Source organism: Sarcophilus harrisii, chromosome 3 (assembly GCF_902635505.1).
Source record: "Sarcophilus harrisii chromosome 3, mSarHar1.11, whole genome shotgun sequence".
NCBI lineage: Eukaryota > Metazoa > Chordata > Mammalia > Dasyuromorphia > Dasyuridae > Sarcophilus > Sarcophilus harrisii.
In genome coordinates this window covers 247513893-247539619 of record NC_045428.1, presented here as the reverse complement: position 1 = coordinate 247539619, position 25727 = coordinate 247513893, and the positions used below count along the sequence as shown (strand labels likewise).

The window sequence follows — 25727 nt, the reverse complement described above, 5'->3', positions numbered from 1 at the left end:
ATCGCCGGCGGCCTTGGTGGGCGGAGTCAGAAGAACTAGCAAGTTGAGTCGAGGCGCGGCTGACGTGAGTCAACAAAGGTCACGTGGGCCCGACTACGGGACTGGATTGGTTATGCTGAGGCCGGGCGGGGAGGGAGGGGGGTCACGGCGGCGGCGTGGGGTTCGCTCTGTGACACAATTACAACAACTTTGTGCTGGTGCCGGGGAAGTTTGTGTCTCCAACAAATCCCCTCTGGGCGCCCCTCAGCGCCGCTCTCCGGCTTCCCCCGCTGTCCCTGCCCGCCGCTGCCCCACACCTAACCCCCGAGATGTGACCCCAGTGTTGGGTTCCGCTGCCGTCGCCAGACCCCGACCCCTCGGGGTGTCCGCAGCCCCTGCCAACGCCGCCGCCGCGTTGTGATTTCTCGCCGCCGCCGTTCGCGGTGGAGGAGGAGGAGGAGGGTGGAGGAGGCGGAGGCGGCGATAAAGTTGGTGTGTCGGTCCGCCCGCAGATTGGGGGGTTTTGTTCGCGGCCCCGGCCCGGGGGGGTCTCGTTGTTGGGAGTTGTTAATTCGCTGCGTTTCCATGAAATCCTGCGGAGTGTCGCTCGCTACCGCCGCCACCGCCGCTTTCGGTGATGAGGAAAAGAAAATGGCGGCGGGAAAAGCGAGCGGCGAGAGCGAGGAGGAGTTCCCCAGCCTGACAGCCGAGGAAAGAGAGGTGCTCAGTGGACTCGACAGGTACTGACCGCGGTCCGGCCTGGTTCGGGACGTGGGATCCGCGCCGCTCTCCCTCTGGGGGAGGGAGGGGAAACTTGGTGATTTGTCTCCGGGTGGCTGGAGGCGGCGGTGCCGTGTGCGGCGGGACCTGCTCCCTTTACTCCCTGGCCGGCCGGCCGGCCGCTGCCATCGCTGCCGCCGCCTCCGCGGGGGCCTCCCGGGCGGCGGCCAGGGAACGTGAGGGTGGGGGTGTGCTGACTCGGGGACACTAAAGCGCTCTCCGACCGTCTTCCCTTGCAGCCGCCTCTTCGGATTTTTGAGGCTTCATGAAGATGGCGCCAGAATGAAGGCCCTGCTGGTAAAGGTAAGGAAGCCCGGGGAGCGAGCGGACAAGCCGGCCCATCCTCCTTCCTGACCCTTTCCCTGGCGTCGGGGAGGGGAGGCCGTGTGGAGACTCGGGGCCTGGATCACCCCCCGCCGGAACTCGGACGGATGATAGCGGGACCCCCTCGGACCTCGTCTGCCCCCTCCCCCACGGCCCCTTTCCCCTCCCGGATCCACTCCCTGCTGCCTGGGGAGAAGGAGGGGGCAGCTCGGGGCGCTGAGAAATGGTCGGGGGAGAGATTGGCAGGAAATTCTGTTCCGTCCCCTGGGCCCCCGCCCCTCGTCCTCCCCAATGTGGTGCCCCCCGTGGTGACGTTCCCCCCCCCCTCACTGCGGTCCCCCCTCCCCCCAGAACATCGTAGTTGAAGTCCGAGGCGACGGCGGCCCGGAGCCAAGCCCTGGGCTTGATCTCAGCCGAGTGGAAAAAAAAAAAAAACTGCCTGTTATCCGAGCCGGGGCTCGGGGCGAACCCCCGCCCTGGAGTGGCGTGGATTTTGGGGGGAAGGGCCAAGGGTTGTGGTGCTTGTTAATTTGTGCAGGAGCTGGGCTCCTCGCGCCTCGTGATTGTAAATACACCGAAATGAGTGTTCTCCCGGTGGAGACGACGAGCCCCCTGAGCCGCGAGGGCTACCCGCAGCTCGACTCCGGCGTTTTCCCGGCCCTGCTTGCAGAGAGACTGGGCGCCTTGCACTTTAGTGTAAGGCAGAGAAGAGTTTGGATTAAAGCTGCTCCCAGTGACCGATTTTGTGTACGTTTTACCTGAAGTTCAGTGATGTGTTTACTTTTTTGGGTCCAGCTGCCACTGAAATATTGCAGTGGTGTCTATGTGGGTGCAGGTGAATGTCTTTTCTTTTCGGAGCTTCTTTTACGGTCTTATTTGCCCCGGGCTCCATGCTAACATTTGGGGTTAGGCTGCCTGTTTATTTGTGTGGAAAGTTGTTGGCCCTGTCATTTAGTTAAGTAATGGCTGCTCCTATCGGCCCAAGATGGCGGGACGGGGTGGGAGGAGAAAGTGAGGGGGGCGGGCTGGGGGGAGGGAGAAGAGGTAAACATGGAAAGAAATAGTAGCGATGAATAGGTTTCTCTATAGAAGAGTAGTCTTAACAGTGTTTAATAAAAACTGTAAGTGACTAGTGTCAAATAATTTACTCCTTTCCTGGTATTGGAAACTACATTCATAAGCTTAATGAATCCTTATCAACCTGTAGCATATTTAGTAGCCTATCGGTAAGCTATTTGAACAAAGGCTGTAGAGTCTGTCTCTGCGTCAGTTTGCATCTCAGGGCTAAAGCCGTGTTTGGAGTATTTGTATGCTTTCATTTCTTTTTTTCCTCTAAAACTCAAGAGTAGGTGCATTAGGCAGTACACCGTTGAGATATGGTGTCCTCTTTCATAGTGTGATTAATAACTTTGCACTTGACACCTAACCTTGTTACATTTATAAAGAAAGTTAGTAATCAAAACCTAGCATGTTTTCTATTGGTTTTTGTTATTTTAGTTCTGAGGAATTTCAGTCAGCATTCTAGCCTATAGGGTTTTTGATTAGCACTGATAATTTTTCCATATACAAACTTTGTCTTCAAAGTAAATAGAAAAGAGTCTGATTTTAGCTAGTTTTTATAAGGCCACTATTTGCAATCATTCTATAAATAATTGCTTTTCAAAAAATCCTGGTAAGTATGAATATTGTACACAGTACTTAAACTTTTAATACTTAGGTTTTATTAGAAGTAAACATGCGTCCTGGAAAAACGGTTATAAATACACTAGATTTAATCATACAAAAAAATTTTAATATCTTAAGTTATGAAGTTTACAGTGAAGACATTTTAAATTTTGTTTTGAAATATTTGAATTATAACCAAGTGCCAATTTAGCAACTAATTTCACAACAGTTTAGAAGTTACACTTCCCTGTCATTTAGGATGGATAATTGAAAGAACTATTTGCACTTGGAAAAGTTTGGCCAAATCAGTTAAATTTTAGTTCTTTTAAGTTACTTCTTTGTTGATTATTTTTAATGGATTTTAATTTTTTAGAAAAGGAGACCTGATATATTTGCAGAATGTTAAGCCTTACCTGATTTTAAGTTGGTTGTATTTTTGTGCCAGTATTTTGGATGGAAATATGGTTATATCATTACAGATGTAACCGAGTTAATTGGGCTATTATGTTTTAAATTTTAGGAAATGCTTTCATTAAACTAATATGCTAGCGTGAAAATAATGCTTTACCAACCTTTTCAAGCAGATAAATTTATTGGTTGCCAAAATTATAAGCTTCCTAAAAATTTGGACAATATTAGAGCTTGACAAAATACTTAGTATCTAGTTAAGATGAAAAAAGCTCAAATTTAAACTGTGTGATTGAATGAGTCAGCTTTGAGGCTTATTGGGTTGTGAGTTCCTACCTGATTAGGTCAAGACTCATTAGCCATAACATTAAAGTAACTGTTTTAAGTTCAGTAAAACACTCTTAAATGTGTGGTTGCAATGTCATGCAATTCTTATTTGTAGTCTGGTGAGCCTGAACATAAGTTAAAATATGTGTTGTAAAGTACAGCCCCATAACCTTTCTTGCTGTTTGTACTGTTGACCACAGAATGAATGAGCTGAAATCCTGGTATAGGAAGTATTTAGTTAGTTTACCAGGAATGTTATAGGAAGTATGAAACATTTTGTATTTTGCAAAATGTTGGAACTATGTTGGTGAAGAAAAAGTTCTTCTAAAGTTCTCATTGTCTTGGGCATGTAACAGACTGAAAAAATCAATTGTGCATTCTAGTCTTCTGTCTTAAAGGCTGTGATTTTTGTGCCTTCTTAGTACCCCATCCCTCACCTCTTTGCTACTTCCCATCCTTAGAACCTGACTGGTTACTGAAGTATTTTAATGGTTTTTCCTCAAATCTTAAGGTGACTTCATTTTTCAAGGGATGATGTATTTCTTCTCCCAATCTCTCTTAGACTCCCCATCCTACTCCTTGCAGTTCTCTAAATTTGGCTCCGATTATGAGTATATTTTATATTTTTATTATCCTCATCCTCAGTTTCATCATCAGAAGCAGATACTTTACATCATACTTTGATGTTTTACAAATAAGTGTTTTTAAAAAGCTTTTTTCCATATTTTTTCTTATCTCCCCCTTCCATCTCTTTTGCCCCCCCTCCATGTGCCTCTCTCATTTAGGCCAAAGAATACTTTGCTCTAAATTCTCAGGTCCTTTGATGTTTGTATTTATTATATATACATTTTTATATTAAGTTTATTGAGAGTGTCCTTTTAATGTTCTGATGTGATGATGCAGTCTACTTGGTTTTTAGTATTTATTATTCTTATATAAAGCTAATGGTTATATGAAAAATCTTCAATTGGTTAATTATGCATATGCTAGGAGAAACAGTGTGGTCTTTAAAATACATGTATTAAAGCTCAAGTTTTTAAATCTGAGTCTTTTGAACAATCTTAAGTATGTTGACACTCAAATCTATATAATTCAGGGATTCTTATTTTTTAATTATAGTGGAGTAATTGAAAAGTAATTAAGTCAAACATTTTAACATAAAAACATAGCTATAATGACTTTTGTCTTTTAAAAAATCTTTTGGGTTAATTTTGTTTTCATCGGAATAAAACTAGAGATGCTGAATTAAAGGATAATTATGGGTTTGCTTTACTGTAATACAAGGGAGATGGAGAATCTGGGTATCTATACTATAGAATAATTAAAGTACCTTTGATAGCCCTTTTTATCAAGCCTATTTAGCATCAAATTTTCATGAATTTCAAGTTTGATCTTGGTATGTTGTCAAACATTCTTATTTATGTGGAGTCAGATCACCTTTTGAGATGTTTTAAGTACTTAAAGTAAAAATAAAATTTTTTCTTTGTGAAAAATTATTGAAGTAGCTTTAAAAATATATTTTTCTGGGTTTTGGAACTAATTTAGTGGATTTTAAAGCATTAATTTTGCAAAATTATGGTTTTCTTGGCCTTGACAGGTTAAAAGCAGAAAACAATGATACATTACAGGGGTTCTTGATTTATAGGTGGCAATGTTTGAAGAATTATAATTAAAATCATTTATTATTGCTGTACTTTTTTTTTTTTTTTTTTTTTTTTTTTTGCCATGAGCTCTGATGCTCAAATACACACAAATAAATGTGTTAATCCTTAATGTTTTACAATGGTTGATGTTTCTATTGGTACATTGACAATGGAATTATCTTGTTAAAAAACAACTATGAACTTTACTGTGTGGAGAATTTTTGAACTATACCTTTTAGAATTTAGATGCTGTTTTTAGAAGTTTGAAAAGTGATTTTTCAAACAGTTGATGAAATTGGACATGCTCATGTGAATTAACACAATTTTGTTGTTCAAAAATTGACGAATTTGTTGTATGCATTATGTAGAGTGCAGATGTATTACTTCTAGTTAGGAAAACAATCATACTTTGAAAGAGTGTTGATAGTGTTTCAGGTACTTATAGCCTTGGTACCTACAAAAGATGGTACTATGCAACCTTTACATGAAATGTCAAAAACCCTTTTCGTTTGCTCAATGAGCTAAGATAACAGAAAATGATTGGTATTTGGAGATAAGTTAGGATAAAAAAAATTATATGATAATGCTTAATTTTAAGCTAGATGTTGGTTTTTAACAAAATAAAATTGATGGGGGTCAACTATTTTAAGTTATTTAGAAAAAGTACAAATGAAAGGAACGCTGATAAAAACATGGTTGATAAAGGGGAAAGTTTTTTTAAAACCACGTTATCACAATTTTAGTACTCATTTTGGCTTAGGTAAGAATAGTATGTATTCATATGGTATTGCATGTCTTTGATTCATTTTTTTTTTATGGAAGTGGCCGAATGTTATTTTGCAAATTCACAAGTAATATAAGGTTAATTTTTTTTCCTAAATAAAAAGTAAGGTAGAGGTGCTTTGTGCTTATTGGAACTTAGGATAATGAATATTACCACTGTTCATTATTAGTAATAATATTTTTGAAATGTGGTATCTAGAGAGCTAATTTGTGTTAAGAAAACAACAGCAGATTTCCTAAGAACTGAAATGGTGGTTAGGCTATTTGTGGAACCACTTGGAATAGTTAATTAATTAGTTTGGAGGTTATTTAATGAATACATAATTGACAATCATATATAAACTTAACGCAGTTTAATATTATTTCACAGATGATTGCAATATTTAGTATTTTTAGCATTGTATTCAAAGTCTTTTTTAACTTTTACAGTCTAGTTTCCAGAGAGTTAATAATGCATTACTTATGATAAAGGTACAGTTTTAAAGTAGTTCTAAGTTTGTCAAGCTTTTATTTGTTCTCAAGTTTGCAAATTGACTTTTAAATGTGTGAAAGATTGCATTTTCAGATCTTTAGGAATTTCCAGGGCCCATAACAACAACAAATGTTTGTATTTTTCTTTCTTTTTTTTTTTTTATTAGAGAATAGGTCTTTGAACTCAGATTTTGGCAGATATTTAAAGGAAGAGCTTATCTTCTCCTCAAGATGTTAAGATTTTTATCTACCCATTGATATTTTTTTTGTTGAAATCTTACATCTTTTAAAAAGAGAAAATGAAAACAAATTTTTGTTTACAAATTGGGGAGGGGGTGTAGAAAACATGTTCATCTTTGAGGATATGGCATAGATTATTGTGCTTGTTTTCCTCTTGGTTGGGACCCAATAGTAGCTGAAGGATGGAGTAAGAAGTGCTTGGCTTGGTTTTTCTGCCTTTTGTATCATATATAATATATAAGGTAATTAAGTGATTTGATCTTGACTTAGGATAAAAAGTTGTGCCTTTTAACTCTATCAAATAACATAGCTTGCCACCTTGGAGGAGGAGGTAAGACTTTCTGGGTCTCAGAAAGTTTATTCATTTGTAATGGAGTTTAGTTGTCTACTAAAGTCTCTTGAAGTTATTTGATTTGGTGTATAAAGTAAAAGAATTATATAAAATCATAGAGCTAGTTTGCCAAAAGCTATATTATTTATGGTTTTGTTGTGATAAGTCTGTGGAATAGAAATTATAGAAATGACAGAGATATAGCAGTATTATGTTTCTAAGAGCTTTATCTATGACATTATACTTGGAATTAAGTTTACTTGAAAGACATTGATCTGTGATCTTGGCAAAAAAAAAACAAACCCAAATAATTATTTCCTAAGACTTTTCTTTCTATAATAACCTCAGAGTTATCAACAACTGGTCAACCTTTCATATATTCCTTTTTCAATAAGCCAATCCAGTGGCTTCATATTGCTTCGAGGATTAAATATACTCTATTTTTGGTATAATAGTCCTTTGAACTTGTATTCAGTCTATCTTTATAACTTTTAAGTGATTTTCTTATATGCTCTCTATGGTCCAGCTAAACTGACCTTTTTTTCTTGTCTTCCCATTTCCCTGCCTTTAATGTCTTAAAATTACTAGATTTATTTAAAACTCTGTGGAGCTGCCAGCTTATACATGCAGGATTTTTGTTCCCCTCCATTCCCACTCCTTTGGGTGCCACCTCTTTATTGAAATGACATAGTTATTTTATATATATTCTATGTATGATTAAATGCTTGTTCCCATGAGCCCCTCTTCCATGCTGCTCTGAACAATAACAGGCTATTGCCTTGTCTTTATTTGAAACTTGTTTGGTTTGGAAGAACTTTACAGAGCTTGTGCTTCCAGTAGCATAGATTTCCAAGAACTTGGATCTTCTTCATGTCACAATGAGGTTGGTTATTAAGAGTAAGACATTTACATACATAATAATTGTGGCCAACAATATATTTTGGCAATGCATTCCAGGAAAAAGATTCTCTATTCCCATTTTACCCTGTTATACCATTGGAAATGATTTTCTTTTGAAAAAAAAAATTTTGGTTTTAATCATTGATTAATTAGCCCATTCTTAAAATATCTAATATGCTTTGTAATAATTCTTAAATGGAAAATTTAAGTACTTTGTAATATTAAAACTGGAATAATGAAAATTAAATATAGACTCCAGCTTGTCTTTATCATCCTATATAAATTTCATAGCAGCATGTTTACAAACAAGTACAAGTGGTCATAGAACAATTCAAGTGAATTTGGACCTGATTGAAGGGCTGAACCCAACCTGTTATGATTCACAGCTTTAAGCTTTTAAAAGCTTTTAACAGAATGTTTCCAGTGGTGTCTATTCAGGGATTTAGTCTTATCTTAACATATTTTGGATAAAGGCAAAGATTGCATGTTTTATCAGATTGGTAGAATTTCCCCCCAAATTAGAAGACTTTGGGTTTATAGTTAATCTGTAACATTCTGTAGCCTTCCCTCTTTTTGAAAAACTGGAACTGTTTTAATTATGTTAACTTTTTTGTGGTCTTTCAAAAGTTAATTAATCACAAATGATGTTTGTTAACAGTATCTGATTATGTAGTTCATTGGTTCCTATTCATTTGAACTCTTGGAATACTTAGGTTCTGTACATTGTCTTCCTGTCTTCCTTGGTTATTCCTATTAGCCACTATTCTTTCCTTTTTCTTTTCCCCCAGAAAAAATAGAAGCAAAATGTGAGTTCGTAGCCGTCTTTATCATTGTCTATTCCAGAAACAGCCCCTGTATTTTTTATTTTTCTTTTGTTTTTAATTTTACTTGCCAGAGTAAATTTTTTTTTTTTTTTTTAGCATTCCTTATACTATTCTTAGAGTGGATACATTATATTTAATATGCTATTATGTTAATGTACTATTACAATAATATACTCTTCTTACTGACTAATCTTACTTCCTTTTCTTTTTGTGCTTTGTTATTACTTTCTTCCACATTTATTAAGTACCTACTTATAGGTCAGGATCTCAGAATACAAAAATGCCTTCAAGGACATTACATTCTTCTGTTGAGTAGTGTTGTGATGCCTACACAGAGGAGCAAATACTAGATGTATACAAAATGCAGAATTAACTATAAGATGAGGACTATACATACAGCTTGTGATCACAGACAGATTACTTGCCTTACCTCTGTTTAGTTTCCTCATCTGCAAAATTAAGATGATAACTGTAAATAACCCACCTCATGGAATTTCTGTGAGACTTTGTAGTTTTTAAGTACTATAGAAATGGTTTATTTCTTCTCAATTTATGGGATGGAATTTTCATAGGAATGGTCTTTGGGGCAACTTGCTATCCTGATATTTTTTTTTGGCTGCTCAGTAGGCCATTTCATTGCTGCTGTGTTTTTGTGGTTGAATAAATTATTAGGTTGTAAATTTTTTTGTTGGCTTCATGAAAGCATCCTTGGGACAACTCCAACAGCAGATAGAGGTGATTAAGTTCTTCATCCAAGTGATTTCAACATTTTTAATTTTCTGTATTTTGAAAAGCTTTTGTTTTATGTAGCTTGGAGAACATGAATATTTAATATGCTGTGTCCCCAAATATTGTTCTTAAGTTTTTATGCATGATCATTGTTATAGTCAAATAATTGTGGGTAACTGTTAAATAACAATTTCTCTTTATGAAAATTACAGTATTTACTGGCTGAATTTTCCAGAATATATGTTGTCTTTCGAATTTGTAATTTGTCCAAAAGCGATCATGATCTTATGCTTCTTAATTCTAGCCTACTAGTTGTGTCTTGCTCAGTTTCAGGGTGCTGAATTTTTGCAGCTTGCTAAGCTATTAGATTCTGGTTTTATCTTTGTGTACTCAATCTGTTGGTCACACCCAATACTCCATCTCCCAACTCTTCTCTTTTGTATCCTGGCCCCCATGAATGCATTCTACTAGAAACCATTTTGTCAACATGCTTGTTTATGTAGATTTTAGATCTGAGACTGTTTGAATTTTGACTTTTTAATCTCCAGCACTTTACACAGTGATTGTCATATACTAAATGCGTAATCTATATTGGTATGTAAGTCTGGACACTTTCTGGATAATTTCTCTGAGTTTTGGATGGTGATAAATCTGATCCTGATTTGCCATCACAAACATGTCTATTTCTGTAAACGAATGCATGTGGTGTAATCATTTGTTTAACTTTATTGTTGGCTGATTTCATGAAGGCCTTTTGATTTATTCTTGGATCTTAGCTGTTTTTCTCCGCTCCTCACCTAGGTAAAGCACTTCAATTGACATTTGACAAATCCATTGATTCGTTCTATTGTTGAGTCCTTGTTTCAAAAGTATCTGTATAGGTTTTTGAGTTATCTTGTGCTGTGAGTGCTTTAAGAGTCCTCTTTTTGGAGAGGAATGTTAACTATTCTATGGTTGACTTAAAGAAGGTGCAAGTCCTGTATTTTAAAACTTTATAAATCCATTATACTTCATTTTGCAGTTCCAAAAATATACATTAAGATTTGTACTGTGGGTGCTAATTGATTTAAAATTAACTTTTCTTCATTGAAATTTTTATTCACAATATAATGTTTCATAAGGTATTTGTTTCGGCTTACTGGCTTTCTGCTCAAGGTGTCTTGCCTGGAGAGAAGACCCCCCAGGGTATTTGTGTTACGATCTTCCTCCATTAGTTCAGTTTTATCTCCTGACTTTAAGCTTTTGAAACATTTATGTTTGTTAAAGATTGTACAATTAAAAGTCAGAAAAAATGATAAGGGAGAAAGAATTTGTGAGATGAAGGGGCTGCTTTAATAATGGACCCATATAACTTGAAGGTCATCTATATTAAATATAATGATTAATAAGATATTTTGATTTGACTTGATTTCCTTTAATTTGAAAGCAGACTTCCACTAAAGAGAGATAACAATGAATTTAAGGCTGTCCTCTGAATCGTAGTCATCATCATCATTATCATCATCATCGTGATTGTTTTATCATTGACCACATGGAGTAGTGGCTGGAGAATTGATGTCAGAAAAACAACTTTTCAAGTCCTCCTTTTGACACACTAACTGCTTGATCTGGGCTAATTACTTAATCCCCTAATGCCTCTGGCAACTCTTAACATCTTAAATTGTGGGAGGAGATGTCTTATCTGCATCCAAATCTTGCAACAAATATTAAGCACATAACACCTTGCTAGGCACTGTGCTAGATGCTTGAGGATAGATAAAAATGAAACAGTTATTTGCTCTTAAGGAGCTTACACTGAGAGAGAAATCTCCTTACCCAGCTAACATAGAGCTGCTTATATTGAGGAAATCACAGGTATGGTAAAAAAAAATTATGATTGAAGGGTAATAATGATGATGACGACGCAGGGTAGGTTTTATTTCCACTAACTGTGGATACTGGCTATGTGTTCCTAGGTATGTTAGTCTCAAAACTTAAGTTGTAGAGAATGTGACCGCCTGCAGAATTGGAGGAGTTTACTTATTTGAGAGTTCTCTGTACCCGTGAAATCTCAGGTTCAGCCATTGTCCATCATTCTCATTGTTATCATATCACAGTTATAGTCATATAATTATCATGATTAGGTTATGGATGGAGGACCTTTGGTATTGAGACTTTGTGCAGTAATCCACCATTAGAAGCATCTGAAGGATCTCATACATTAATACTGTAGCATTTGAAACTAGGGTTCCCTTGGTTTGCAGAATTTAGAAATGAGGAGTCTTTTAATTTATCTTATTATTTTGGAAAGGAAAAGGGAATTCAATATAAGACATAGTTGTCCAAAGAAGATTTATTAAATTATGACATTTCTATGAATATGTATGTGTTTGTAATATCTATAAAGAATCTAGAATATTAAAGTATATAACATCTATACCGCTTAACTGAATAGGAGACTGATGGCCTCTTGAGGTGAGGTTCTTTTAACAGCTCCCTAGATTTGGTTTCTGTGGTTGCTTCACGGTCTTCCCATCTTTGCCTTTTTGTTTAAGAAAAGTCCTTCTTCTGACATATTTTTGTGTGGGGTTCCCTAATAGAGATGACTGGAGGAGCAAGGTTATCTGCTGGCTCAACTTTCCATTGGATCTATGAGAAATGTAATTGGTTGAAGGGAAATGAGAGTAAGATATTTGAGTGTTTCCTGATTTACTCAAGATTAGTCAAGGCAACAAGGGAAATGTGGAAGGTGCTGTCTTTGTTACCATGGTGCTTTGGAAGTAGTGTTTAACTGCAGATGGAAACTTTGCTTCTGAAGTTAATTACTGAAAAAACTGGAGGAGACCTTGGTTAGTTTTAGGGGTGAAAGCAAAAAGTAAGGTATAATTAACTACTTCCAGGATATGCTACTTAAATGACATATGCCAGGAGACTGGCTTTGGAGTTATAGACTGGCTTTGGAGTTATTCTCATCAATGAGGAATTAAAGGCCTCATAAGAGTTGTGTTTTCCTTTCCAGTTATGATTCTGCATGTGGCATGTTAGCTCAGATTCCACAGAGGAAGGGAAACAAATTCCCAATACACAGAATCCTAATAAGGGGATAAAAAGCCTTGTGAAAATTGTTTGTGCATGTATTCTGTAATGAGCAAAAATATTAAAGCATTTATATTCCTTGTGTTGATGACAAATAATAACAAAGGTTAGCAATAATGGAAATTCATTGTAGCAGGTAAAAATTTTTTTTTGACCCAACTGCACTTCATCATATGTAAAATATCGTTCTATTTATTCTCTTCACAGAATATCCTGCTTGTCAGTGGTGAGCACCTTGTGTAAGCATATCTCCTAGTTTTTTGTCTTAATATTGATAAACACAGATTTATTGAACAAAATTATCTTGTAGCTATCAAGGAATCTTGTTAATATCTGCATGGGAGAGATGGAGGAAGAGAGGAGAGCCTTTAAGATTGTCTTGTGCTCTACCTGTGTTAGATATATTTTAATAGTCAGCAAATAATAAACACGGAGTTTCTATGTCTTTCAGTCATTTGTGAAGAGGAGGGGCTGTGCTGTGGAAAACTTAATGCAAAAATGTTTACTGATTTCTTAAATTTTTATCTTGTGCCTTTGTAAATGTGAAAAAATTTATAAGGATTTTAGGAAGATGAAGAAGTAGACATATGGTTAGGTTACCGATGTCCTCTTGATTGCCTTTTTAGGGTAATAATACCATCTGTTGTCTCCCCCCACCCATTTGATATCTTCCTTTTCTTTTCAGATAACTTAAATATTTTAACTTGAAAATTGATCCTACAATGCTTTCAGAATTATTTTAGACTCATGTGTGTGCTTATTCTGATATAACTTTTCTTTCTGAACAGCCTGGTTCATATCAAGGGCCATTTCTTCTCATAGCATATTGGGGGAAGAGTTGCAAATGTGACCTCATGTTGTGAATGATGCAAGTAAATTGGTGTGTGCCACAATAATAGGCTCCCACACTTGCAAAGGATGTTTGGATGTTGTGGGTAAAAGACTGCAGGGGAAGGTGGCTTCTCACAGAACCTGGCTTTAGGGCCAAGCTTGGTCATTAAAATTTTACAGCATTTAGTTTTGTGAAGAGTTCTATAAACTATTATCTTACTTTTTTTTGATATATTAGTTAGTTTGACTGAACTGTTTCTCCTCTCCTTTTATTCTGTGTTACAGGGGTAATTTTTTGGGAGAGACAGATGGAAGGAGATAAAATGTGGGTGATGGAAAATCTAAAGATATCAATAAAATATAATTAAAAAATTAAAACATTTATAAAACTTTGACATATTTGTATCATAATTGAGTCTTGTTGTCTTTCTGGTTTCAATGAGAGATTCTTTTTGGGAGACCAGTCTTAATTGTGACTCAAATAAACCTTTTTTTATCCTCTGCAGTTTTTATCCAAATAAATTTTTATCCTCTGCAGTTTCACTATTTTGACAGATTATACTTCTTATAATCTTCCATCCTCCTGGCAATATTTTCTAATAAACAAATGAGACCAGGAACATGGTTTGGTGCAAGGAGCATGGAATTTGGGTGTTAGGAGACCTAGATTCAAATTTCAGTTCTGCAGCTTAACTGCCCGTGGGCGATTTTATGCTAGTCACTACATGTCTTTGGCACTAATTTTCTTCATCTGAACAACATGAGGGGCTTCATGATCTCTAAAGTGTCCTCCATTTCTAAATCTGAGCTTGGGTTTAGACTCTGAATGTTGCTGTTATTGGCTACTATTTAATTATTTTGCTTGGCAAGAGCAGCAAATGTTTGTTATCTGAGGCAGTTTCTGGGCTTCCTTAGTCTATCTACTGAGCTGTTGTTCACTTTGATTAAACCTTTGTAGACTGTGGTGATAATTAAAATCAATGTTTTCATTCATGATGGCAGTATGATACACAGTGGAAAAGAGTTCTGGATTTGGAGGCAGAGGACTTAGGTGTGGATCTTGTCTCTGCCAGTTAATACTTCTATTTCCAAGTGGAGAAATTAGAACTAGATGACCTCTGAGGTCTTTAGCAGTTCTAGATCAGTGATCCTATGAAAATTGTTTCTTTTGTGGTGTTTTCTTTTGAGGTGGTTTGTTTGAGTTGAGGAAGTTTTGGAGATCTTAACATAGAGTTGATGTCATCTTATATTAGACTTTTTTTTTTTTAACTAGATTAGTATTTTAGAATTTATATTCTTAGTATTTGGTCTGACTAAATGTATATTTACTGATTTGAAAATTTCGTTGTGATTAGTGGATTCTATCCATTTATGTAGTCCAGTGATTCTCAAACTTTTTGGTCTTGGGAATTCTTTACACACCCTTCTCTCCCTTAAGAGCTTATGTAGGTTTTTATCTATTCATATTATCAAAACAACTTTGACCTTCTGGACCTCTTGAAAGAACCTTAGGGGAACATATGTTGATAAACTTTGATATAGACAAATTTCCTCATTTTTAATTCTGAAAAAAATTATTTTAAATGCTTGCTTGTGTGCCTCACACTGCTTAAATCCTGGAGACAGATAAAAATGAAATAGTTTCCGCCCTCAAGAAGTTTACATTCTCTTTATTTAGCATCTTCAAACTTAGTTAATAGTTTGCCAGGTAGTAGGTAGCTTCTTAGTGTTAAATAATTTGGTCTTTATTCTTAGTCCTGGACCATAACCTGTGTGTGTGTGTGTAAAGTGAGCATTTCAGTTTACTGAAAATTAAAAACTAAAAGGAAAGCCATATATTGAAATATGTGAACTTCTGTTAAAATTTGAAAAATGCATATATAGTTTAAAATGATAGTAGTAAAATACCTTGCTTGTTGGTATCCCTTCTGAACTTTTTTTTTTTTTTTTTTTGCTTTTCTGTGCATTTTAAAATGGTTACATGATTTCTTTCTTTCTTTTTTTTGCTAAGACAATTGGGGTTAAGTGACTTGCCCAGGGTCACACAGCTAGGAAGTGTTAAGTGTCTGAGATCAAATTTGAACTCAGTACTGGTGCTCTATCCACTATGCCGCTGAGCTGCCCTGATTTATTTTTAATATTTCTAATTTTGCATCACTTTCATACCTATCCACTCTCTCCTTTCCCTTTTTGTAAACAAGTATAGTCAAGTGAAACAAATAGAATTTTTGGCCATGATAAAATATGTGGTCTGATAAATGAAACTTCTGAAGTTAAGTAACCAAATTTATCTGAAATCTGTCAAAATTGTTTGGTAATCATTGTATTGGTTGTCATCCCTGCTCTGCTTAGTATACTCTGTATTACTTCATACATGTGTTAACCCAGGTTTCTTTGAATCTGACATGGTTTTTTTCATTTTTTATGGTGCAGCAATATTTCCTTGCATTTATCACAATTTGTTCTGCCATTCCCTATGCATGCACTTTGTTTCCAATTTTTGCAACAACAAAAAGTCCTATAATATATTAATTGCATTTGACTATATGCACAATTCTGATTTTTTTTTTTTCTTTTTCATTCAGAGGAGTGGGGAATGTGATAGAATTTTAGGTTGTTGTGCCAGGATGATTAGACCAATTTGCAGCATTTTACCAACGTTGCATTAATATGCCTGTCCTACCTTCCTCCAATTATTTGTCTAGTAATTATCATTTTCCTTTTTGGGAGGAAAAAGGGAGGGGGGGGGGTCAGCTTTACCAGTTAGATAGGTGTGAAGTTGAACCTTGCTATTTTAATTTGTTAATAGTATTGGATCTTTTTTTTTTTCCATGATTGATAGGTTGATTTCTTTTGCCTGTTCACGTCTTTTTACTATTTATTCATCTACTGCCATAAACTGTTTCCCAACATAATGTTTGTTGTCTTTTTCTATGTTTGTCTTTGTGTTGAAAGATATAGACTATCAAGGTAAGCATATTGATTTGGTTTGGAAGACCCTGTGAAATAATTACTATTCAAGAAGCAGTGTTATGTCTCTTTTTCTTATGTTCATGTAACAAGGTGAGATGAAGTAATAATATTACCTAAGTTTGCATGTTGAAAACAATATTTTATTTACTTTGCTCCCAAACTGGTGGATCATTATTCTTTTTAACTGCAGCTTAGCATGTCTATATTGCTATGGCTTAATTCTTTTCAGTAGAAAAGAATAGATAAGCTTATTTATTGATTGTTGATAAGGTTCTGTATTTGGAATATTAATAATTGTTACTTTTTATAGATGGTCCAAAAATTCTCCTGCATAAGACTGAACGTTGTTGTATATTTTCTTTGTTTCATGGATTGTCATAGCCAAAGGATTGATTATTTAGTAGTTAGACTACTCTTGAAAAAATAATATATAGTGAATTTTTATAATTAATATAGTTAATCAGTTTTATTTTCAAGTCAGAATTCTGTACCTCTTGTGCCCATTCTCTTTCCCTCCCTCCCTCCCCTTCTCTCCTTCAATCTCCAAAGTCAGAAAAACAAAACTTTTACAAATATGGATAGTAAAGTGAAACAGACTCCCACATTGAATATGTCAAAAGAAAATAAGCTTCAATCTGTATTGTGTTGATTGCCTCTTAACAGGAAGGTGGTTTAGCATAGCATGTTAGCAACATGAGTACTCTAGAATTGTGTTTGGCTATTGTGTTAGAGGTCCTAAGTCTTTCAAAATTGTTTGTCTTGCAATGTTGATATTTTATCATTTTTCCTGGTTCTGTTCACTTTACGTTTGGATCAGTTCATATACACACCCAGATTTCTTCAGAATTATTCCCTTCATCTTTTTTTTTTTTTTTTTTCCGGAGGCAATTAGGGTCAAATGACTTGCCCCAGGGGTCACACAGCTAAAAAGTGTTTAAATGTCTGAGGCAGATTTGAACTCTAGTCCTCCTAACTTAAAGGGCTGGTGCTTTTCTCCCCCTCCCCCCTTTCATCATTTCTTAGAGCACAACAGTGATCTATTATATCCATTACATAACTTGTTCAGATATTCTTCAATTGATGGATGTTTTCAATTCTTGGCCACTGAAAACAGCTGCTAGAAATATTTTTGTCCATTTTGAGTCTTTTCTTTAATCTTTTAGGGTATAGACATAGTACTGATATTGCTAGTTACAGGGGGATGCATAGTTTAATAACTTAGGGGGAGTAGCTAGTAGCTTTCACAATCTTTTTTTATAATTTGGAAAAGAGAAATTTATTGTCATATAATTTGTGGCATTGAATTTAGGTAGAATTTCCTCATGGAATAACTTATATCCTAAGCTTTCTATCCATAATAAGTTAATATAACTTTTTATTTTTGTGAACTATTATGTCAATATTTATGAAAGATTTCATTTGTGTTTTTAGAACTAGTAGCAGATATAGTTTTTCCAGACTGTTGAATGCTTAAATTTGATAATGCCAGTATAATTAATGTCTAGTATGTTTGTATGAGAGCAGTAGAATATCATGGTGGATAGAAGGCTGGCTTCAAATTCTGTCTGATAGTACTTAGCTGCATGTGAACATGACCATGGTCATGAGTTATAAAACCTCAGTGCCCCAGGCATCTCCCTGGAGATTTGCATCAGCGGTGTGTATTAACAGTTCTTACTAGGGTGGTCTCTTATTTAATCTTAGATATTTACCACTTCTCAGTTTTCTTTTTGTATTTTTAAAATTTTTTTTTAAAGCAAATGATCTTTTCATTCTTGGTTTAAAAGAGTTTGCTTTTCCATAAAATTGTGATAATACTCTATTTTTAAAATTTGTATTTCACATTATAGTATATATCCTTTCTCTTTTCCTTTATAATAATGGAATGGAATAATTTTTAAGAGACATGAATTTTGTCAAATTCTCATTTTTATAGAAAACAGTAACATGATTGTGTAATCATAAGATTTCTAATTTTTCTAATAATTCATATTTCTAATATTATTTAGAATACTTTGATATCTGATTTTACTTTTATTCATTAATTTACTAATTGAAAAGAATCAGCCTAGATCATTGTATATATCTAGTTAAGTGGTGCTATACTGACAAATTACATTAAATTGGGTTATTGACATTTATTATTGGGGTTAGATTTCAGTCTGAGAGGAGAAATATTTCAAAGTTTTGGAATAGATTTTTTTCAGCACTAAAATTATTGTGATGTTTAAATCAAATTCAAAAACTTATCTAAAATTTGAGGTAATGAAATTTCTATTAGTCAAAGAAAGGACTTTATAGGCTGCCTAATTCATTGTATTCCTACTTGTCAGATCATTTCATTTAGGTCATATGGAACAAAATTTCTTTGAACCTGAATGACTCTGACACTGACAGTGTATGTTGTTCTGAGCTGGACCCTAACTTCTCCTTTATGCCCCCAGGCACAACTCTTAAGGTGTTCAGAAGGTCCAGACCTGCTTTAATGGCCAGACAACTCTCACTGGGGAAATTCCCGTTTTGGACAATCACCTGACATGTGGAAGAGATACTCTAACCTCTAAATTTTATAGATGAGAAAACTGAAATTCAACAGTGTTCAATTATATGTGCAAGGTAAAAAGCAAGGAGTAATGGGTCTAAGAGACATAATTGGAGCCTGGATCTTGTGATTTTGAGAGAGAGAGAGAGAGAGAGAGAGAGAGAGAGAGAGAGAGAGAGATATCTCTTTCACTACATTATATTTCCATTAAGGGAATTTTTGAAGATAATTTCTTGTAAAAATTTAGTTAGGATTTGAGAAATGTATATTGTGGTTTGTCTTCAAAGATGTTTCTTTTCAACAGACCATATCTTAATATTTTGGAAGTGCTGCAGAACTGCCTGTTTTTGTTCACAGTATAGATTGAGGGAAAGAATATGGAATTGGAGAGAAAGCATCACTATCACTAGGAGAAAAAAAAAACCTAAAAATGCATATATTCTGATATTAATAGCATTTATAGAATGTTTTGAAAATTTGCAAACTTTTATATATTGTCTCACTTGATCCTTATCCCCTCGTTCCCTCATGTCCTTTTGAACATATTAAGGTTCTGAGGGGACATGTTTCTTCACTCCTTTATTAGAATAGAATTGCCATAATAAATTCTCCTTTCAAAATTTTCCCTAGAATCATCAATGTTCTTACTCAGTCCTGGTCTTTTTATCAGAAATACTTGGTCCATTTCCCCTAATCATTAGGATAATCAGATTTTCAGTTATTTTTGTTTGTAAATCTATATTATGTTTTGCAACAACTTTATATTCCAACATCTCTTTTTTTTTAGTAGAAACTGTCAGGTGTTTTGTAATCCTGAGTATACTTCCTCTTAGTACTTAAACTCTTCTGATTGCTTTGCAGTATTTTTGTTTTGACATGGTATTTTGGTTATAACATTACTGGGACTTTTTCTTTTGGGGTTTTTATTTTCAGAAGATATTTAGTGAAGTTTTTTTTTTTTTGTGTGTGTGTCTTCACAAGCTTTATTACCTGAATTGGGGGCTTTGAAAAGGCTCCTGTCCTTGCTGGGTTTTCTTGAGTGGGTTGGGCTCAGCTTAGTCTTACCTTTAATTTTTTAGGTTTCTGAATTGACCTCCAACTCTTAGGGGATTGAGCTTCTCTGGATCTTTGATGTTTGGAGGACTGAATTTTTAGGGGTTCTCCCTAGTAGAGTATAAGAACAGAATTCTTAGGGTCCCTGTAACTCCTGGGGCCTGAAGTGGAGACATTTGCTGACTGTGTGTAGGGGTCCTTCATGTCTGGTTCCTTTGGAAGGCTATATTGCCTCTTGTCTTTGGGATTTTTGACTTATCTATATTTTACCAAATAGTCTATTTTTGTAGACTCTTTTATCATAATTTCAGTCTAGTGAGAACTTAAGGTTTTTTTTTTTTTTTTTTTTTTGGAGTAAGTATGTGGAGGGGAAAGTATTCTGCTTTCTAGTGAAGTCCTTAAATGCTTAAGACTTTGTCTAAATGGATCCATATAAAAAGATCAGTTTTGTTTTTGTTGCTCAGTTATTTTCAGTCATGTTTGATTCTTCATGAATAGATTGCCATTTACTTCTCCAGCTTCTTTGACAGATGAAGAAAAGGGGAAAGTATTCTGCTTTCTAGTGAAGTCCTTAAATCCTTAAGACTTTGTCTAAATGGATCCATATAAAAAGATCAGTTTTGGTTTTGTTGCTCAGTTATATTCAGTCATGTTTGATTCTTCATGAATAGATTGCCATTTCCTTCTCCAGCTCCTTTGACAGATGAAGAAACTGAGACAAACAGGGCTGCATGAGTAAGTATCAGGCCATATTTGAAGTCAGGAAGATGAGACTTCCTGGTCTAGTACTCTTTATTGTGCCATTCATCTCCATCATAAGATTTATTAAGGGCTTATGTGTCACAGAGTGGAGAATACCAAATTTAAGCAATCAAATTGGGTCCTTCCCTTTAAGGAGCTTACTCTTACTCGGGAGAACAACAATAAAGACGTAGAAGTGTTGTGATAAAGTGACACGATTTGAGGTTCTAATTCTAGCAAGAGAAGATGGGCAGGAAATAGATTAAAATTTTCTTGTATTAAAAAATTGTGGGGTGATAGAACATGCATTGTATGGTTGTCACAAGTCTTGGTTGTTGAGCATTAGCTGGGTGACTCTTAAAAATGTTTGAACTAGATGCTTTATAGGGTTATTTCTTAAATTACATGACATAATAGAAGTTACAGCGGTTTGTAAACTATAAAGCTGTTTCTATCATTAAGAGATTTGCCATAACTTGAAATCTTTAAGCTAAATAACTATAAAAGCAATAGTTTAGTGGTATGATAAAATTTATTGGTAGCTAGGTGATTTAAAAGTAAGCCTATTTATAAATGTAAATTGTAAATTATGAATTGCTTCTTTCCAGCTGTTTTGTTCACTAAGTTGTGGTATGGGATATTTTTTCTTAGGTCAAGATCTCATGTTTTCAGTACTCTCATAGTCTTGTGATGGCATTAATCCATTTTAACTAAACCTTGCTCTAATGCAATCTGGCTTAATTGCCATGATAACATGGCATAATAACATATGACAGATGGTTGGTGAAAATTTGAGTTAACTGCTGCTATGTGTTATCTTAATGTTTCACCTAACTTGGGGATTTCATACAGTTAATAATTTGAGCTGTATGTAAGATATGTTATGGTATTTGGAAAGACAGATCTGTTTTGTCATGTCATTATTTTGCTATGAATGATTTGATAAATTCCAAATGAAACAAATTCATAGCAATGTATTGTTTCATGTAGTGTTGAAAGGAACTTTAAGTTGTAGAAAACTGATTACTTCATTTCCTTGAGAGTTGGAAAAATCACTTGATGCATTAATCAGTCTAAAGAATTTCATGTAGATGTTTCTGGATTTACTTTATTGGTATATGTATTTTCATGGTTTCACAGTGTTTGGGGCAAAGGCAAAAAGACAGCCAAAGATCAGTGAAGGGTAGTTATGCTGTGTTTGAACTGAAGAAATTAGTTTTTGAAAGTCTCTTGAACTAGGCATACTAGCTATTGGGTATCTTTAAAAAGATTGTTTCCAACTTGTATATCAACTCAAGCATTCTCACCTGGTTTTATAACCTTATTGTGTGTCTCCTTTTAGCTTATGGAAGCTTGTGTAATTCTCAAAACAATTAATTGTTCCCTTAAAAAATGAATAAAGGCAGTATTTTAATGAAAGGAAGCATAGAGGTGTCATGAAATCAAACTGCTGTTACCCACTGAATGAGATTTGCCTAACTAAGAATGAAAAAATAAAACAGTGGGAAATTACAGAGTGAACATCTTTATAGATGTGTCAAGGTGATTCAAGAAAAATACATAAAATTTAGTTGAGGTTTTCCCTAAGATCAAAGAAGTTAGGTGCTACAATATCTATTTCCAGATGACATGTTTGTTAAGTTAAATTCAATTCAATGACTATCAGTTTGTTTCTTTTTAGAATGTTAAACTCATGTGCTGGGAAAATTTCTGCTCTCCCTGTCATATGCCATATTGAAGAAAATATAAAATACTTTTGTAAGAAGGTTTAACAAGTGTTATTGGCTTTGCTGTTTGTAGTATGGGATGTACCTGGTGGTCATATTAAGTGTTTGTGTTCTTTACCTGAAGTAATTAAAGAACATTAAAGTAAATTTATCTCAGGATATATTTCCCTCCTTCCTTGCATCTAAGTATAGAAGTATTATGTGATTCTTTTACACTGGTAGTAAATTTTTAGTCTATAGAAAAACATCTGTTGTCTGTGTGATTTTTTTTCCCTTGATAAACTTGCAAAATCAGATTATTTTAAGGTTTTCAGTTACCTAATGCTTTAAGTCGGGCTTAAAACTTTTTCCACTCATAACCCATTTTCACCTGAGAAATTTTTACATGACCAGGAAGCGGGGCGGGGGGGGGGGGGGGGGGGGGGGGGGGATATATAATACTAGGTATGCAAATCAAATACTTAACTGATAATCATAATTTTTCAACCCCCTACATTCAGTTATAAGACCCCATTTGAGGTTGTGAAGCAGTTTAAGAAGCTGGGCCTTAAGTGGAAGTCTTGATTAAAAGCAATTTGGAGGTCACAATATTTTCATAGAAGAGGAAATGATTTTTATTTCTTTCTTAATCATTGCCTTATTTGTTCATCTTTCTGCCCTTCCCCCTGCAAGTGTGTATGTTGGTCCTCTTTTCTTCTTTCTCTAAATTCTTCTTGGTAATCTCATCTGCTTCTATGATTCATATCCCATCTGTTTAGATAATTCCCATATCTTTATACTCAATTCTGTTCTTTCTGAATTTCCTCATTTTCATATTTTCCACTGTATTGGGTGGTTAGCTTCACTAAGGTCTTGCTTCTGTCTCAAGAACTTTAGTATGATCAAACTGACTCTGTGTGTGTGGTGTAAATTTTTTTGTTACTTTACTTTTACAGTATTATCATTTCTAAATAATGTTTTTGCCTTGCCTTCCCAAACAACCAGATCAAGCTACATATGGAACATTTTGTACCGATAATTCTCACCTCTTAAGGAAGATGAATGGTGGGTACTGGTGGGAAGTGGTGGTGATGGTACAGTTTACTTCTCCCCAATTCCCTCAGGACAAACTTGGTTATTATGATTTGGTTTTGCTTTACTATTTTATTTTCTTTAAATTAAATTTTCTGGTTCTGCTTATTCATTCCATTAATGTTTATAGTTCTGTGCTTTTAATTCATTGGTGTGTTTTTTTTTTTTTTTTATCATTCTCATGGATGTGAGGAAAGAAGGGAAGAAATAAATATTTGCATAGTGCCTGCTATGTGCCAAGCACTGCATTAAGTACTTTTACAAAGATATATTTGTTCAGTCATTTCCCAGTTGATAGAAATAAGTTTTCTGCTTTTTTTTTTTTTTTTTCTGCAAAGTACTTACATCCCATATTTTGTTAAACATGCGTCCAAGGGGGGAAGGTTCATCTCATTGTTGAAGAGAGTCATGTCATCAGAATTGATCATCATATAGTATTGTTGAAGTATATAATGATCTCCTGGTCCTGCTCATTTCACTCAGCATCAGTTTCATGTAAGTCTCTCCAGGCCTTTCTGAAATCATCCTGCTGGTCATTTCTTATAGAACAATAATATTCCATAACATTCATATATTGCAATTTATTCAGCCATTCTCCAATTGATAGGCATCTATTCAATTTCCAGTTTCTAGCCACTACAGAAAAGGCTGCCACAAACATTTTTGCCCATACAGCTGTATGGGCTTTCCCCTTTCCCTTCTTTAAGACCTCTTTGGGATATAAGCCCAGTAGTAACACTGCCAGTCAAAGAGTATGCAGAGTTTGATAACTTTTTGGTTGCTACCTTTTCTAATACATTCTCCATACTACTATCAAATTGATATTTGTAGTGTGTAGAATTCACCATGCCACTCTTAAATGATCGAAAAGCTTCAGTGTCTCCTCATTCATCTATCAAGTTAAAATACATATTCCTGTTAATATCTGAAGTCCTTAACATTCTGGCTTTATATTCCCTTTATATGCTGATAATACAGTATTCGTTCCTTTGTTCTTCCTCACATATGACATTGCAGTCTCCTCTTTTTGCCTTTTCATTGACTGTTTCTTTACAATACTTAGAATTCTTTATCTCTTCACCTCTACCTCTTGGAACTTGTAGTTCCTACAAGCTTCATTTAAGTTGCAATTGCCATCTTCTTCAATAGGAATTTCCTGATTTCTTCCAGTTGTTATTGTCCTGTGCCCTTCCTTAGCTGTCACTGGGCTGTTAACTATAAACGGTTTCTCTGTAGGAAAATATAAGTGCTTCCAGGATAGTGACTTTGAATACCTAAGTCTTGGTATTTCTAATGTGAGAGGCAAAATTGGCATCATGGTTAGAAAACTGGGTTGAGAGAGCTAAAGAAATAGATTGAAGTTGTCTCACATGCTATGTAGGGTTTGTGTGACACTAATCAATTCAGTATTTTAAAAGACAGGTCTCTAACAATGACAGTTGCAAAGAAAAATGGTAGAGGGCATTTCTTTACTTGGTGGGAAGAGTCTACACCAATGAAATAACAGGATCCAGTTCTTATCTCACATCCCCAGTGCATTGTCTAATGTCTAATAATATCTGGGAGACACTAAACATTTGTTGATCCTATCACTTTTCATCATGAAAATAAGTTTTCACAAATAACTGAGTGAAACAGGTAGAACAAGTTAGGAGAGGAATAATGAGTTGAAAATCCCAGAGAGGAAAATTTCAACTCAAAAAAAGGAAAAACTCCATAACAGCTGTTGAAAGGTAGAATTTGGGAGTTGCTGAGTTTTTCCCCTAAGTAGAGGTCTTCAAAGGGATATTTAAAGGTTGTTTTTCCTGGTATGTTGTTGGAAAGGATGTGAACTATGGTCTTTCGTTTGAAGCCAGATACAGTGTGTCAGTTGTGTTTGCAATGTCTGACAACTATTCAAGAGTGCTGGACCAGAGCCCAGTTAGCAAAAGGAGACAATCTGATTGTTCCATGTTCAGTTTCATGTCTGCCACTTTTTGGTCCCATTCTCCTTTTTATGAAATAAACTTTAAAAAAACCAACCACTTAAGAAAAAATAATTTTGAAATAATCAGTGATAAAAACAAGTCATTCAAGTTATCTACCTGGATTTATTTCTTTGGCACTTAATAGATTCAGAATTGAGCATATTTCTCTTTACTATGAACTTATTTTTTGTTTTGATAGCACTTTTTTATTTCATTCTGGGCTCTACTCCTGATTCTATTTTTTTTTTTTTTTTTTGTTCACCTTGGGAGTACCTTTGCCATTATTAGAAAGCAGCTTTCTCATTTTGGAAGATCCTTCCTTCTCTGCAACACCTTTGTCTGT

General features: G+C 35.4%; 1 protein-coding gene across 8 annotated transcripts in view; it reads left to right on the top strand.

The window, feature by feature from the left end:
* Positions 1–309: 309 nt before the first annotated feature.
* KDM6A (lysine demethylase 6A) overlaps positions 310–25727 on the top strand; it is a 241436-nt gene continuing 216018 nt past the window's right edge. For 6 of the 8 annotated variants that reach the window (XM_031959373.1, XM_031959370.1, XM_031959366.1 and 3 more), the window contains exons 1-2: positions 471–719; positions 999–1062. In XM_031959373.1, the coding sequence (XP_031815233.1) occupies positions 565–719; positions 999–1062 (219 nt within the window). In that variant the 5' untranslated portion in view covers positions 471–564. Of the gene's footprint in view, positions 720–998; positions 1063–25727 lie in introns of all 8 variants that reach the window. The other 2 variants (XM_031959375.1, XM_031959372.1) reach the window with 1 other exon arrangement.